Raw genomic sequence first — 17,883 nt, 5'->3', positions numbered from 1 at the left:
GGGGTTGGGGCACTAACTGTTTACTGGGGGGGGCACTAACTGTTTACTGGGGGGGGGCACTAACTGTTTACTGGGGGGGGGCACTAACTGTTTACTGGGGGGGCACTAACTGTTTACTGGGGGTTGGGGGCACTAACTGTTTACTGGGGGGGGCATTAACTGTTTACTGGGGGGGGGCACTAACTGTTTACTGGGGGGGCACTAACTGTTTACTGGGGGTTGGGGGCACTAACTGTTTACTGGGGGGGGGCATTAACTGTTTACTGGGGGGGGGCACTGTTTACTGGGGGGGCACTAACTGTTTACTGGGGGGGCACTAACTGTTTACTGGGGGGGGCACTAACTGTTTAATGGGGGGGGCACTAACTGTTTACTGGGGGGGGCAGTAACTGTTTACTGGGGGTGGGGGCACTAACTGTTTACTGGGGGGGGCACTAACTGTTTACTGGGGGTTGGGGGCACTAACTGTTTACTGGGGGGGGACACTAACTGTTTACTGGGGGTTGGGGGCACTAACTGTTTACTGGGGGTTGGGGGCACTAACTGTTTACTGGGGGGGCACTAACTGTTTACTGGGGGGGGCACTAACTTACGGGTGGGCACTAACTGTTTACTGGGGGGGCACTAAACTGTTTACTGGGGGTTGGGGGCACTAACTGTTTACTGGGGGTGGGGGCACTAACTGTTTACTGAGGGTTGGGGGCACTAACTGTTTACTGGGGGTTGGGGGGCACTAACTGTTTACTGGGGGTTGGGGGCACTAACTGTTTACTGGGGGGGCACTAACTGTTTACTGGGGGTTGGGGGCACTAACTGTTTACTGGGGGTTGGGGGCACTAACTGTTTACTGGGGGTTGGGGGCACTAACTGTTTACTGGGGGTTGGGGGCACTAACTGTTTACTGGGGGTGGGGGCACTAACTGTTTACTGGGGGTGGGGGCACTAACTGTTTACTGGGGGGGGGCACTAACTGTTTACTGGGGTTGGGGGCACTAACTGTTTACTGGGGGTTGGGGGCACTAACTGTTTACTGGGGTTGGGGGCACTAACTGTTTACTGGGGTTGGGGGCACTAACTGTTTACTGGGGGTTGGGGGCACTAACTGTTTACTGGGGGTTGGGGGCACTAACTGTTTACTGGGGGTTGGGGGCACTAACTGTTTACTGGGGGGGGCACTAACTGTTTACTGGGGTGGGGGCACTAACTGTTTACTGGGGGTGGGGGGCACTAACTGTTTACTGGGGGTTGGGGGCACTAACTGTTTACTGGGGGTTGGGGGCACTAACTGTTTACTGGGGGTTGGGGGCACTAACTGTTTACTGGGGGGGGGCACTAACTGTTTACTGGGGGTTGGGGGCACTAACTGTTTACTGGGGGTTGGGGGCACTAACTGTTTACTGGGGGTTGGGGGCACTAACTGTTTACTGGGGGTTGGGGGCACTAACTGTTTACTGGGGGTTGGGGGCACAAACTGTTTACTGGGGGGGGCACTAACTGTTTACTGGGGGTTGGGGGCACTAACTGTTTACTGGGGGGGGGGCACTAACTGTTTACTGGGGGGGGCACTAACTGTTTACTGGGGGTGGGGGCACTAACTGTTTACTGGGGGTTGGGGGCACTAACTGTTTACTGGGGGGGGCACTAACTGTTTACTGGGGGGGGGGGGCACTAACTGTTTACTGGGGGTTGGGGGCACTAACTGTTTACTGGGGGGGGGCACTAACTGTTTACTGGGGGGGGGCACTAACTGTTTACTGGGGGTTGGGGGCACTAACTGTTTACTGGGGGTTGGGGGCACTAACTGTTTACTGGGGGGGGGCACTAACTGTTTACTGGGGGGGGCACTAACTGTTTACTGGGGGTTGGGGGCACTAACTGTTTACTGGGGGGGGGGCACTAACTGTTTACTGGGGGGGGCACTAACTGTTTACTGGGGGTTGGGGGCACTAACTGTTTACTGGGGGTTGGGGGCACTAACTGTTTACTGGGGGGGGGCACTAACTGTTTACTGGGGGTTGGGGGCACTAACTGTTTACTGGGGGTTGGGGGCACTAACTGTTTACTGGGGGGGGCACTAACTGTTTACTGGGGGTTGGGGGCACTAACTGTTTACTGGGGGTTGGGGGCACTAACTGTTTACTGGGGGGGGGCACTAACTGTTTACTGGGGGTTGGGGGCACTAACTGTTTACTGGGGTTGGGGCACTAACTGTTTACTGGGGGTGGGGCACTAACTGTTTACTGGGGGTTGGGGGCACTAACTGTTTACTGGGGGTTGGGGGCACTAACTGTTTACTGGGGGGGGCACTAACTGTTTACTGGGGGTTGGGGCACTAACTGTTTACTGGGGGTTGGGGGCACTAACTGTTTACTGGGGGGGGCACTAACTGTTTACTGGGGGTTGGGGGCACTAACTGTTTACTGGGGGTTGGGGGCACTAACTGTTTACTGGGGGTTGGGGGCACTAACTGTTTACTGGGGGTTGGGGGCACTAACTGTTTACTGGGGGGGGCACTAACTGGTTTACTGGGGTTGGGGGCACTAACTGTTTACTGGGGGTTGGGGGCACTAACTGTTTACTGGGGTTGGGGGCACTAACTGTTTACTGGGGGTTGGGGGCACTAACTGTTTACTGGGGGTTGGGGGCACTAACTGTTTACTGGGGGTGGGGGCACTAACTGTTTACTGGGGGTTGGGGGCACTAACTGTTTACTGGGGTGGGGGCACTAACTGTTTACTGGGGGTTGGGGCACTAACTGTTTACTGGGGGGGGGCACTAACTGTTTACTGGGGGTTGGGGGCACTAACTGTTTACTGGGGGTTGGGGGCACTAACTGTTTACTGGGGGTTGGGGGCACTAACTGTTTACTGGGGTTGGGGGCACTAACTGTTTACTGGGGGTGGGGGCACTAACTGTTTACTGGGGGTTGGGGGCACTAACTGTTTACTGGGGTTGGGGGCACTAACTGTTTACTGGGGGGGGGGCACTAACTGTTTACTGGGGGTTGGGGGCACTAACTGTTTACTGGGGGTTGGGGGCACTAACTGTTTACTGGGGGTTGGGGGCACTAACTGTTTACTGGGGGTTGGGGGCACTAACTGTTTACTGGGGGTGGGGGCACTAACTGTTTACTGGGGGTGGGGCACTAACTGTTTACTGGGGGGGGCACTAACTGTTTACTGGGGGTTGGGGGCACTAACTGTTTACTGGGGGTGGGGGCACTAACTGTTTACTGGGGGGGGCACTAACTGTTTACTGGGGGTTGGGGGCACTAACTGTTTACTGGGGGGGGCACTAAACTGTTTACTGGGGGTTGGGGGCACTAACTGTTTACTGGGGGTGGGGCACTAACTGTTTACTGGGGGTGGGGGCACTAACTGTTTACTGGGGGGGGCACTAACTGTTTACTGGGGGTTGGGGGCACTAACTGTTTACTGGGGGTTGGGGGCACTAACTGTTTACTGGGGGTTGGGGGCACTAACTGTTTACTGGGGGTTGGGGGCACTAACTGTTTACTGGGGGTTGGGGGCACTAACTGTTTACTGGGGGTTGGGGGCACTAACTGTTTACTGGGGGTTGGGGGCACTAACTGTTTACTGGGGGTTGGGGGCACTAACTGTTTACTGGGGGTTGGGGGCACTAACTGTTTACTGGGGTGGGGGCACTAACTGTTTACTGGGGGTTGGGGGCACTAACTGTTTACTGGGGGGGCACTAACTGTTTACTGGGGGTTGGGGGCACTAACTGTTTACTGGGGGTTGGGGGGCACTAACTGTTTACTGGGGGGGGCACTAACTGTTTACTGGGGGTGGGGCACTAACTGTTTACTGGGGGTTGGGGGCACTAACTGTTTACTGGGGGGGGCACTAACTGTTTACTGGGGGTTGGGGGCACTAACTGTTTACTGGGGGTTGGGGGCACTAACTGTTTACTGGGGGTTGGGGCACTAACTGTTTACTGGGGGTTGGGGGCACTAACTGTTTACTGGGGGGGGCACTAACTGTTTACTGGGGGTTGGGGCACTAACTGTTTACTGGGGGTTGGGGGCACTAACTGTTTACTGGGGGTTGGGGGCACTAACTGTTTACTGGGGTGGGGCACTAACTGTTTACTGGGGGTTGGGGGCACTAACTGCTTACTGGGGGTTGGGGGCACTAACTGTTTACTGGGGGGGGCACTAACTGTTTACTGGGGGGGGCACTAACTGTTTACTGGGGGTTGGGGGCACTAACTGTTTACTGGGGGTTGGGGGCACCTAACTGTTTTACTGGGGTGGGGCACTAACTGTTTACTGGGGGTTGGGGGCACTAACTGTTTACTGGGGGTTGGGGGCACTAACTGTTTACTGGGGTGGGGCACTAACTGTTTACTGGGGGGGCACTAACTGTTTACTGGGGGTGGGGGCACTAACTGTTTACTGGGGGGGGGGCACTAACTGTTTACTGGGGGGGCACTAACTGTTTACTGGGGGTTGGGGGCACTAACTGTTTACTGGGGGGGGGCACTAACTGTTTACTGGGGTGGGGGCACTAACTGTTTACTGGGGGGGGGGCACTAACTGTTTACTGGGGGGGCACTAACTGTTTACTGGGGGTTGGGGGCACTAACTGTTTACTGGGGGGGGCACTAACTGTTTACTGGGGGGGGCACTAACTGTTTACTGGAGGTTGGGGGCACTAACTGTTTACTGGGGGGGGGCACTAACTGTTTACTGGGGGTTGGGGGCACTAACTGTTTACTGGGGGTTGGGGGCACTAACTGTTTACTAGGGGGGGCACTAACTGTTTACTGGGGGTTGGGGGGCACTAACTGTTTACTGGGGGGGGCACTAACTGTTTACTGGGGGTTGGGGCACTAACTGTTTACTGGGGGGGGCACTAACTGTTTACTGGGGGTTGGGGGCACTAACTGCTTACTGGGGGTTGGGGGCACTAACTGTTTACTGGGGGGGGCACTAACTGTTTACTGGGGGGGGCACTAACTGTTTACTGGGGGTTGGGGGCACTAACTGTTTACTGGGGGTTGGGGGCACTAACTGTTTACTGTGGGTTGGGGGCACTAACTGTTTACTGGGGGGGGGGCACTAACTGTTTACTGGGGGTTGGGGGCACTAACTGTTTACTGGGGTGGGGGCACTAACTGTTTACTGGGGGTTGGGGGCACTAACTGTTTACTGGGGGGGGGCACTAACTGTTTACTGGGGGTTGGGGGCACTAACTGTTTACTGGGGGTTGGGGGCACTAACTGTTTACTGGGGGGGGGGCACTAACTGTTTACTGGGGGTTGGGGGCACTAACTGTTTACTGGGGGGGGGGCACTAACTGTTTACTGGGGGGGCACTAACTGTTTACTGGGGGGGGCACTAACTGTTTACTGGGGGGGGGGCACTAACTGTTTACTGGGGGTTGGGGGCACTAACTGTTTACTGGGGGTGGGGCACTAACTGTTTACTGGGGGGGGGCACTAACTGTTTACTGGGGGGGGGGCACTAACTGTTTACTGGGGGTTGGGGGCACTAACTGTTTATTGTGGGGGGGCACTAACTGTTTACTGGGGGGGGGCACTAACTGTTTACTGGGGGTTGGGGGCACTAACTGTTTATTGTGGGGGGCACTAACTGTTTACTGGGGGGGGCACTAACTGTTTACTGGGGGTTGGGGGCACTAACTGTTTATTGTGGGGGGCACTAACTGTTTACTGGGGGGGGCACTAACTGTTTACTGGGGGTTGGGGGCACTAACTGTTTATTGTGGGGGGCACTAACTGTTTACTGGGGGTTGGGGGCACTAACTGTTTATTGTGGGGGGCACTAACTGTTTACTGGGGGGGGCACTAACTGTTTACTGGGGGTTGGGGGCACTAACTGTTTATTGTGGGGGGCCACTAACTGTTTACTGGGGGATGGGGGCACTAACTGTTTACTGGGGGGGGCACTAACTGTTTACTGGGGGTTGGGGGCACTAACTGTTTACTGGGGGGTTGGGGGCACTAACTGTTTACTGGGGGGGGCACTAACTGTTTACTGGGGGGGGCACTAACTGTTTACTGGGGGTGGGGCACTAACTGTTTACTGGGGGTTGGGGGCACTAACTGTTTACTGGGGAGGGGCACTAACTGTTTACTGGGGGTTGGGGGCACTAACTGTTTACTGGGGGGGGGCACTAACTGTTTACTGGGGGGGGGGCACTAACTGTTTACTGGGGGTTGGGGGCACTAACTGTTTACTGGGGGTTGGGGGCACTAACTGTTTACTGGGGGTTGGGGGGCACTAACTGTTACTGGGGTTGGGGGGGCACTAACTGTTTACTGGGGGTGGGGGCACTAACTGTTTACTGGGGGATGGGGGCACTAACTGTTTACTGGGGGTTGGGGGCACTAACTGTTTACTGGGGGTTGGGGGCACTAACTGTTTACTGGGGGGGGGCACTAACTGTTTACTGGGGGTTGGGGGGCACTAACTGTTTACTGGGGGGGGGCACTAACTGTTTACTGGGGGTGGGGGCACTAACTGTTTACTGGGGGGTTGGGGGCACTAACTGTTTACTGGGGTGGGGGCACTAACTGTTTACTGGGGGGGGGCACTAACTGTTTACTGGGGGTTGGGGGCACTAACTGTTTACTGGGGGTTGGGGGCACTAACTGTTTACTGGGGAGGGGCACTAACTGTTTACTGGGGGTTGGGGGCACTAACTGTTTACTGGGGGGGGGCACTAACTGTTTACTGGGGGGGGGCACAAACTGTTTACTGGGGGTTGGGGGCACTAACTGTTTACAGGGGGTTGGGGGCACTAACTGTTTACTGGGGGTTGGGGGCACTAACTGTTTACTGGGGGTTGGGGGCACTAACTGTTTACTGGGGGTGGGGGCACTAACTGTTTACTGGGGGGGGGCACTAACTGTTTACTGGGGGTGGGGCACTAACTGTTTACTGGGGGTTGGGGGCACTAACTGTTTACTGGGGTTGGGGGCACTAACTGTTTACTGGGGGTTGGGGGCACTAACTGTTTACTGGGGGGGGCCACTGTTTACTGGGGGTTGGGGGCACTAACTGTTTACTGGGGGTTGGGGGCACTAACTGTTTACTGGGGTTGGGGGCACTAACTGTTTACTGGGGGTTGGGGGCACTAACTGTTTACTGGGGGTTGGGGGCACTAACTGTTTACTGGGGGTTGGGGGCACTAACTGTTTACTGGGGGATGGGGGCACTAACTGTTTACAGGGGGTTGGGGGCACTAACTGTTTACTGGGGGGGGGCACTAACTGTTTACTGGGGGTTGGGGGCACTAACTGTTTACTGGGGGTTGGGGGCACTAACTGTTTACTGGGGGTTGGGGGCACTAACTGTTTACTGGGGGTTGGGGGCACTAACTGTTTACTGGGGGTTGGGGGCACTAACTGTTTACTGGGGGTTGGGGGCACTAACTGTTTACTGGGGAGGGGGCACTAACTGTTTACTGGGGGTTGGGGGCACTAACTGTTTACTGGGGGTTGGGGGCACTAACTGTTTACTGGGGGTTGGGGGCACTAACTGTTTACTGGGGGTTGGGGGCACTAACTGTTTACTGGGGGTTGGGGGCACTAACTGTTTACTGGGGGTTGGGGGCACTAACTGTTTACTGGGGGTTGGGGGCACTAACTGTTTACTGGGGGGGGGCACTAACTGTTTACTGGGGGTTGGGGGCACTAACTGTTTACTGGGGGTTGGGGGCACTAACTGTTTACTGGGGTTGGGGGCACTAACTGTTTACTGGGGGTTGGGGCACTAACTGTTTACTGGGGGTTGGGGCACTAACTGTTTACTGGGGGTTGAGGGCACTAACTGTTTACTGGGGGGGGCACTAACTGTTTACTGGGGGTTGGGGGCACTAACTGTTTACTGGGGGTTGGGGGCACTAAACTGTTTACTGGGGGGGCACTAACTGTTTACTGGGGGTTGGGGGCACTAACTGTTTACTGGGGGTTGGGGGCACTAACTGTTTACTGGGGGGGGCACTAACTGTTTACTGGGGTTTGGGGGCACTAACTGTTTACTGGGGGTTGGGGGCACTAACTGTTTACTGGGGGTTGGGGGCACTAACTGTTTACTGGGGGGGGGCACTAACTGTTTACTGGGGGTTGGGGGCACTAACTGTTTACTGGGGGTTGGGGGCACTAACTGTTTACTGGGGGGGGGCACTAACTGTTTACTGGGGGTTGGGGGCACTAACTGTTTACTGGGGGGGGCACTAACTGTTTACTGGGGGTTGGGGGCACTAACTGTTTACTGGGGGGGGGCACTAACTGTTTACTGGGGGTTGGGGGCACTAACTGTTTACTGGGGGTTGGGGGCACTAACTGTTTACTGGGGGGGGCACTAACTGTTTACTGGGGGTTGGGGGCACTAACTGTTTACTGGGGGTTGGGGGCACTAACTGTTTACTGGGGGGGGGGCACTAACTGTTTCCTGGGGGTTGGGGGCACTAACTGTTTACTGGGGGGGGCACTAACTGTTTACTGGGGGTTGGGGGCACTAACTGTTTACTGGGGGGGGCACTAACTGTTTACTGGGGGTTGGGGGCACTAACTGTTTACTGGGGGTTGGGGGCACTAACTGTTTACTGGGGGGGGCACTAACTGTTTACTGGGGGTTGGGGGCACTAACTGTTTACTGGGGGTTGGGGGCACTAACTGTTTACAGGGGGGGGCACTAACTGTTTACTGGGGGGGGGCACTAACTGTTTACTGGGGGGGCACTAACTGTTTACTGGGGGGGGCACTAACTGTTTACTGGGGGTTGGGGGCACTAACTGTTTACTGGGGGTTGGGGGCACTAACTGTTTACTGGGGGGGGCACTAACTGTTTACTGGGGGTTGCGGGCACTAACTGTTTACTGGGGGGGGGCACTAACTCTTTACTGGGGGTTGGGGGCACTAACTGTTTACTGGGGGTTGGGGGCACTAACTGTTTACTGGGGGTTGGGGGCACTAACTGTTTACTGGGGGGGGGCACTAACTGTTTACTGGGGGTTGGGGGCACTAACTGTTTACTGGGGGTTGGGGGCACTAACTGTTTACTGGGGGGGGCACTAACTGTTTACTGGGGGTTGGGGGCACTAACTGTTTACTGGGGGGGGCACTAACTGTTTACTGGGGGGGGCACTAACTGTTTACTGGGGGTTGGGGGCACTAACTGTTTACTGGGGGGGGCACTAACTGTTTACTGGGGGGTTGGGGTCACTAACTGTTTACTGGGGGGGCACTAACTGTTTACTGGGGGTTGGGGGCACTAACTGTTTACTGGGGGGGGGCACTAACTGTTTACTGGGGGGGGCACTAACTGTTTACTGGGGGGGGGCAGTAACTGTTTACTGGGGGTTGGGGGCACTAACTGTTTACTGGGGGTTGTGGGCACTAACTGTTTACTGGGGGTTGGGGGCACTAACTGTTTACTGGGGGTTGGGGGCACTAACTGTTTACTGGGGGGGGGCACTAACTGTTTACTGGGGGGGGCACTAACTGTTTACTGGGGGTTGGGGGCACTAACTGTTTACTGGGGGTTGGGGGCACTAACTGTTTACTGGGGGGGGGCACTAACTGTTTACTGGGGGGGGCACTAACTGTTTACTGGGGGTTGGGGGCACTAACTGTTTACTGGGGGATGGGGGCACTAACTGTTTACTGGGGGGGGCACTAACTGTTTACTGGGGGTTGGGGGCACTAACTGTTTACTGGGGGGTTGGGGGCACTAACTGTTTACTGGGGGTTGGCGGCACTAACTGTTTACTGGGGGGGGCACTAACTGTTTACTGGGGGGGGCACTAACTGTTTACTGGGGGTTGGGGGCACTAACTGTTTGACTGGGGCTTGGGGGCACTAACTGTTTACTGGGGGTTGGCGGCACTAACTGTTTACTGGGGGGGGCACTAACTGTTTACTGGGGGGGGCACTAACTGTTTACTGGGGGTTGGGGGCACTAACTGTTTACTGGGGGGGCACTAACTGTTTACAGGGGGGGCACTAACTGTTTACTGGGGGTTGGGGGCACTAACTGTTTACTGGGGGTTGGGGGCACTAACTGTTTACTGGGGGTTGGGGGCACTAACTGTTTACTGGGGGTTGGGGGCACTAACTGTTTACTGGGGGGGCACTAACTGTTTACTGGGGGTTGGGGGCACTAACTGTTTACTGGGGGTTGGGGGCACTAACTGTTTACTGGGGGTTGGGGGCACTAACTGTTTACTGGGGAGGGGGCACTAACTGTTTACAGGGGGTTGGGGGCACTAACTGTTTACTGGGGGGGGGCACTAACTGTTTACTGGTGGTTGGGGGCACTAACTGTTTACTGGGGGTTGGGGGCACTAACTGTTTACTGGGGGGGGCACTAACTGTTTACTGGGGGTTGGGGGCACTAACTGTTTACTGGGGGTTGGGGGCACTAACTGTTTACTGGGGGTTGGGGGCACTAACTGTTTACTGGGGGTTGGGGGCACTAACTGTTTACTGGGGGGGGCACTAACTGTTTACTGGGGGTTGGGGGCACTAACTGTTTACTGGGGGTTGGGGGCACTAACTGTTTACTGGGGGGGGCACTAACTGTTTACTGGGGGGGGCACTAACTGTTTACTGGGGGTTGGGGGCACTAACTGTTTACTGGGGGTTGGGGGCACTAACTGTTTACTGGGGGGGGCACTAACTGTTTACTGGGGGGGGCACTAACTGTTTACTGGGGGGGGCACTAACTGTTTACTGGGGGTTGGGGGCACTAACTGTTTACTGGGGGTTGGGGGCACTAACTGTTTACTGGGGGGGGCACTAACTGTTTACTGGGGGTTGGGGGCACTAACTGTTTACTGGGGGTTGGGGGCACTAACTGTTTACTGGGGGGGGCACTAACTGTTTACTGGGGGTTGGGGGCACTAACTGTTTACTGGGGGTTGGGGGCACTAACTGTTTACTGGGGGGGGGGCACTAACTGTTTACTGGGGGTTGGGGGCACTAACTGTTTACTGGGGGGGGCACTAACTGTTTACTGGGGGTTGGGGGCACTAACTGTTTACTGGGGGGGGCACTAACTGTTTACTGGGGGTTGGGGGCACTAACTGTTTACTGGGGGGTTGGGGGCACTAACTGTTTACTGGGGGTTGGGGGCACTAACTGTTTACTGGGGGTTGAGGGCACTAACTGTTTACTGGGGGGGGCACTAACTGTTTACTGGGGGTTGGGGGCACTAACTGTTTACTGGGGGGTTGGGGGCACTAACTGTTTACTGGGGGTTGGGGGCACTAACTGTTTACTGGGGGTTGGGGGCACTAACTGTTTACTGGGGGTTGGGGGCACTAACTGTTTACTGGGGGGGGCACTAACTGTTTACTGGGGGTTGGGGGCACTAACTGTTTACTGGGGGTTGGGGGCACTAACTGTTTACTGGGGGGGGGCACTAACTGTTTACTGGGGGTTGCGGGCACTAACTGTTTACTGGGGGGGGCACTAACTCTTTACTGGGGGTTGGGGGCACTAACTGTTTACTGGGGGTTGGGGGCACTAACTGTTTACTGGGGGGGGGCACTAACTGTTTACTGGGGGTTGGGGGCACTAACTGTTTACTGGGGGTTGGGGGGCACTAACTGTTTACTGGGGGTTGGGGGCACTAACTGTTTACTGGGGGTTGGGGGCACTAACTGTTTACTGGGGGTGGGGGCACTAACTGTTTACTGGGGGGGGGCACTAACTGTTTACTGGGGGGGGGCACTAACTGTTTACTGGGGGTGGGGGCACTAACTGTTTACTGGGGGGGCACTAACTGTTTACTGGGGGGTTGGGGTCACTAACTGTTTACTGGGGGGGCACTAACTGTTTACTGGGGGTTGGGGGGCACTAACTGTTTACTGGGGTTGGGGGCACTAACTGTTTACTGGGGGGGGGGGCACTAACTGTTTACTGGGGGGGGGCACTAACTGTTTACTGGGGGTTGGGGGCACTAACTGTTTACTGGGGGGGCACTAACTGTTTACTGGGGGTTGGGGGCACTAACTGTTTACTGGGGGGGGCACTAACTGTTTACTGGGGGGGGGCACTAACTGTTTACTGGGGGGGGCACTAACTGTTTACTGGGGGTTGGGGGCACTAACTGTTTACTGGGGGTTGGGGGCACTAACTGTTTACTGGGGGTTGGGGGCACTAACTTTTTACTGGGGGGGGGGCACTAACTTTTTACTGGGGGGGGGCACTAACTGTTTACTGGGGGTTGGGGGCACTAACTGTTTACTGGGGGTTGGGGGCACTAACTGTTTACTGGGGGGGGGCACTAACTCTTTACTGGGGGTTGGGGGCACTAACTGTTTACTGGGGGGGGGCACTAACTGCTTACTGGGGGTTGGGGGCACTAACTGTTTACTGGGGGTTGGGGGCACTAACTGTTTACTGGGGGTTGGGGGCACTAACTGTTTACTGGGGGGGCACTAACTGTTTACTGGGGGTTGGGGGCACTAACTGTTTACTGGGGGTGGCACTAACTGTTTACTGGGGTTGGGGGCACTAACTGTTTACTGGGGGGGCACTAACTGTTTACTGGGGGTTGGGGGCACTAACTGTTTACTGGGGGTTGGGGGCACTAACTGTTTACTGGGGGTTGGTGGCACTAACTGTTTACTGGGGGTTGGGGGCACTAACTGTTTACTGGGGGGGGGCACTAACTGTTTACTGGGGGGGGGGCACTAACTGTTTACTGGGGGTGGGGGCACTAACTGTTTACTGGGGTTGGGGGCACTAACTGTTTACTGGGGGGGGCACTAACTGTTTACTGGGGGGTTGGGGTCACTAACTGTTTACTGGGAGTTGGGGGCACTAACTGTTTACTGGGGGGGGGCACTAACTGTTTACTGGGGGTTGGGGGCACTAACTGTTTACTGGGGGGGGGGGCACTAACTGTTTACTGGGGGGGCACTAACTGTTTACTGGGGGTTGGGGGCACTAACTGTTTACTGGGGGGGGCACTAACTGTTTACTGGGGGTTGGGGGCACTAACTGTTTACTGGGGGGGGCACTAACTGTTTACTGGGGGTTGGGGGCACTAACTGTTTACTGGGGGGGGGGCACTAAACTGTTTACTGGGGGTTGGGGGCACTAACTGTTTACTGGGGGTTGGGGGCACTAACTGTTTACTGGGGGTTGGGGGCACTAACTGTTTACTGGGGGGGGGCACTAACTGTTTACTGGGGGTGGGGGCACTAACTGTTTACTGGGGGTTGGGGGCACTAACTGTTTACTGGGGGTTGGGGGCACTAAACTGTTTACTGGGGGTTGGGGGCACTAACTGTTTACTGGGGGGGGGCACTAACTGTTTACTGGGGGTTGGGGGCACTAACTGTTTACTGGGGGTTGGGGGCACTAACTGTTTACTGGGGGTGGGGGCACTAACTGTTTACTGGGGGGGGGCACTAACTGTTTACTGGGGGTTGGGGGCACTAACTGTTTACTGGGGGGGGCACTAACTGTTTACTGGGGGTTGGGGGCACTAACTGTTTACTGGGGGTTGGGGGCACTAACTGTTTACTGGGGGTTGGGGGCACTAACTGTTTACTGGGGGTTGGGGGGCACTAACTGTTTACTGGGGGTTGGGGGCACTAACTGTTTACTGGGGTGGGGGCACTAACTGTTTACTGGGGTGGGGCACTAACTGTTTACTGGGGGGGGCACTAACTGTTTACTGGGGGGGGCACTAACTGTTTACTGGGGTGGGGGCAACTAACGTTTACTGGGGGTGGGGCACTAACTGTTTACTGGGGGTTGGGGGCACTAACTGTTTACTGGGGGGGCACTAACGTTTACTGGGGTTGGGGGCACTAACTGTTTACTGGGGGGGGGCACTAACTGTTTACTGGGGGTTGGGGGCACTAACTGTTTACTGGGGGTTGGGGGCACTAACTGTTTACTGGGGGGGGCACTAACTGTTTACTGGGGGGGGCACTAACTGTTTACTGGGGGGGGGCACTAACTGTTTACTGGGGGGGGGCACTAACTGTTTACTGGGGGTTGGGGGCACTAACTGTTTACTGGGGGGTTGGGGGCACTAACTGTTTACTGGGGGGTTGGGGGCACTAACTGTTTACTGGGGGTTGGGGGCACTAACTGTTTACTGGGGGTTGGGGGCACTAACTGTTTACTGGGGGGGGCACTAACTGTTTACTGGGGGGGGCACTAACTGTTTACTGGGGTGGGGGCACTAACTGTTTACTGGGGGGGCACTAACTGTTTACTGGGGGGGGCACTAACTGTTTACTGGGGGTTGGGGGCACTAACTGTTTACTGGGGGGGGCACTAACTGTTTACTGGGGGGGGCACTAACTGTTTACTGGGGGTTGGGGGCACTAACTGTTTACTGGGGGTGGGGGCACTAACTGTTTACTGGGGGTTGGGGGCACTAACTGTTTACTGGGAGTTGGGGGCACTAACTGTTTACTGGGGGGGGGCACTAACTGTTTACTGGGGGTTGGGGGCACTAACTGTTTACTGGGGGGGGGGCACTAACTGTTTACTGGGGGTTGGGGGCACTAACTGTTTACTGGGGGGGGGCACTAACTGTTTACTGGGGGTTGGGGGCACTAACTGTTTACTGGGGGGGCACTAACTGTTTACTGGGGGGGCACTAACTGTTTACTGGGGGTTGGGGGCACTAACTGTTTACTGGGGGGGGGCACTAACTGTTTACTGGGGGGGGCACTAACTGTTTACTGGGGGTTGGGGGCACTAACTGTTTACTGGGGGGGGCACTAACTGTTTACTGGGGGGGGCACTAACTGTTTACTGGGGGGGGGCACTAACTGTTTACTGGGGGGGGGCACTAACTGTTTACTGGGGGTGGGGGCACTAACTGTTTACTGGGGTTGGGGGCACTAACTGTTTACTGGGGGTTGGGGCACTAACTGTTTACTGGGGGTTGGGGGCACTAACTGTTTACTGGGGGTTGGGGGCACTAACTGTTTACTGGGGGGTTGGGGGCACTAACTGTTTACTGGGGGGGCACTAACTGTTTACTGGGGGGTTGGGGGCACTAACTGTTTACTGGGGGGGCACTAACTGTTTACTGGGGGGTTGGGGGCACTAACTGTTTACTGGGGGGGCACTAACTGTTTACTGGGGGGGGCACTAACTGTTTACTGGGGGGGGCACTAACTGTTTACTGGGGGGGCACTAACTGTTTACTGGGGGGGCACTAACGTTTACTGGGGGTTGGGGGCACTAACTGTTTACTGGGGGGGGCACTAACTGTTTACTGGGGGGGGCACTAACTGTTTACTGGGGGTTGGGGGCACTAACTGTTTACTGGGGGGGGCACTAACTGTTTACTGGGGGGGGCACTAACTGTTTACTGGGGGGGGGCACTAACTGTTTACTGGGGGGGGGCACTAACTGTTTACTGGGGGTTGGGGGCACTAACTGTTTACTGGGGGGTTGGGGGCACTAACTGTTTACTGGGGGGTTGGGGGCACTAACTGTTTACTGGGGGGTTGGGGGCACTAACTGTTTACTGGGGGGTTGGGGGCACTAACTGTTTACTGGGGGGGCACTAACTGTTTACTGGGGGGGGCACTAACTGTTTACTGGGGGGGGCACTAACTGTTTACTGGGGGGTGCACTAACTGTTTACTGGGGGGGGGCACTAACTGTTTACTGGGGGGGGGCACTAACTGTTTACTGGGGGTTGGGGGCACTAACTGTTTACTGGGGGGGCACTAACTGTTTACTGGGGGGGGGCACTAACTGTTTACTGGGGGTTGGGGGCACTAACTGTTTACTGGGGGTTGGGGGCACTAACTGTTTACTGGGGGGGGGCACTAACTGTTTACTGGGGGGGGGCACTAACTGTTTACTGGGGGGGGCACTAACTGTTTACTGGGGGGGGGCACTAACTGTTTACTGGGGGGGGCACTAACTGTTTACTGGGGGTTGGGGGCACTAACTGTTTACTGGGGGTTGGGGGCACTAACTGTTTACTGGGGGGGCACTAAACTGTTTACTGGGGGGGGCACTAACTGTTTACTGGGGGGGGGCACTAACTGTTTACTGGGGGGGGGCACTAACTGTTTACTGGGGTTGGGGGCACTAACTGTTTACGGGGGGGGGCACTAACTGTTTACTGGGGGGGGCACTAACTGTTTACTGGGGGGGGCACTAACTGTTTACTGGGGGGGGCAATTGGTTGGTTACCTGGAGATGGGAGGTCAGTTCTCGGTATTTTTTAATGGTTTGTTGATAATCAGCCACTGTTTCCTGAGCAGCTTCCACTCGTTTCTCTGCTTCCCGAACTCTGGCTGCTCCCAGATCCAGCTGTTCCCGCAACTCCAGCTCCGTTTCCCGGGAATTCTCCTGCAACTCGTCATTCATTTCATTAATGGCTTCCTGGAAAACATCAAGAAGGGTCATTGTGGCTAAACACATTATACATTCACCCTCTGGATACCCAGTAACCCCGCCCCTCACCCCAGACCCCGCCCCTCACCCCAGACCCCGCCCCTCACCCAAGACCCCACCCCTCACCCCCAGACCCCGCCCCTCACCCAAGACCCCGCCCCTCACCCCCTCCCTCACCCCCTCCTCACGCCCAGACCCCGCCCCTAACCCCAGACCCCGCCCCTCACCCCTCACCCCCAGACCCTGCCCCTCACCCCCAGACCCCGCCCCTCACCCCCAGACCCCGCCCCTCACCCACGGCCCCGCCCCTCACGCCCTCCTCATGCCCAGACCCCGCCCCTAACCCCAGACCCCGCCCCTCACCCCTCACCCCCAGACCCTGCCCCTCACCCCCAGACCCTGCCCCTCACCCCCAGACCCCGCCCCTCACCCCCAGACCCCGCCCCTCACACCCTCCTCACACCCAGACCCCGCCCCTCACCCCAGACCCCGCCCCTCACCCCAGACCCCGCCCCTCACCCCCTCCCTCACCCCCTCCTCACGCCCAGACCTCGCCCCTCACCCCAGACCCCGCTCTCACCACCCACCCCTCACCTGCCCCTCACCCCAGACCCTGCCCCTCACCCCCTCCTCACGCCCAGACCCCGCCCCTAACCCCAGACCCCGCCCCTCACCCCTCACCCCCAGACCCTGCCCCTCACCCCCAGACCCCGCCCCTCACCCCCAGACCCCGCCCCTCACCCACGGCCCCGCCCCCTCACGCCCTCCTCATGCCCAGACCCCGCCCCTAACCCCAGACCCCGCCCCTCACCCCTCACCCCCAGACCCTGCCCCTCACCCCCAGACCCTGCCCCTCACCCCCAGACCCCGCCCCTCACCCCCAGACCCCGCCCCTCACACCCTCCTCACACACAGACCCCGCCCCTCACCCCAGACCCCGCCCCTCACCCACGGCCCCGCCCCTCACGCCCTCCTCACGCCCAGACCCTGCCCCTCACCCCAGACCCCGCCCCTCACGCCCTCCTCACGCCCAGACCCTGCCCCTCACCCCAGACCCCGCCCCTCACCCCAGACTCCACCCCTCACCCCCGGCCCCGCCCCTCACCCCAGACCCCACCCCTCACCCCCGGCCCCGCCCCTCACACCCTCCTCACACCCAGACCCCGCCCCTCACCCCAGACCCCACCCCTCACCCCCAGAGCCCGCTCCTCATCCACAGACTCTGTGACCCCACTCTTGACCCTGAGACCCCTCCATATCCGGCCCCCGACCCCGGCTCCGCTCTGTGAGAGTCAGTACGCCTCGGGGGGATTCTCACCAGGTCACTGACTGTCTCCCGGAACTCCCGCACTTTCTCCTCCAGATCCAGGTTCCGTTCTGTCAATGTCTCCACCATTTCCTCTGCTCCCAACGCAGCATCAACCTGTCAGACACAGAAACACAGGAAGCTCAAATGGCAAGGACAGGAGGAGGCCATTCAGCCCCTCGATCCTG

The 17,883-nt window shown here is 57.2% G+C and overlaps 1 protein-coding gene across 1 annotated transcript in view; it reads right to left on the bottom strand.

The window, feature by feature from the left end:
* Positions 1-17,883, bottom strand: part of LOC121276109 (dynactin subunit 1-like) — a gene marked incomplete at its 3' end in the record, with an annotated part of 249,284 nt that overhangs the window by 113,299 nt on the left and 118,102 nt on the right. The window contains exons 9-10 of the mRNA XM_041184072.1: positions 17,708-17,812; positions 16,186-16,377 (exon numbers count right to left, since the gene is read on the bottom strand). Of these exons, the coding sequence (XP_041040006.1) occupies positions 16,186-16,377; positions 17,708-17,812 (297 nt within the window). The remainder of the gene's footprint in view (positions 1-16,185; positions 16,378-17,707; positions 17,813-17,883) is intronic.

Source organism: Carcharodon carcharias, chromosome 1 (genome assembly GCF_017639515.1).
Source record: "Carcharodon carcharias isolate sCarCar2 chromosome 1, sCarCar2.pri, whole genome shotgun sequence".
NCBI lineage: Eukaryota > Metazoa > Chordata > Chondrichthyes > Lamniformes > Lamnidae > Carcharodon > Carcharodon carcharias.
This window is presented reverse-complemented; position numbering and strand designations above follow the sequence as displayed.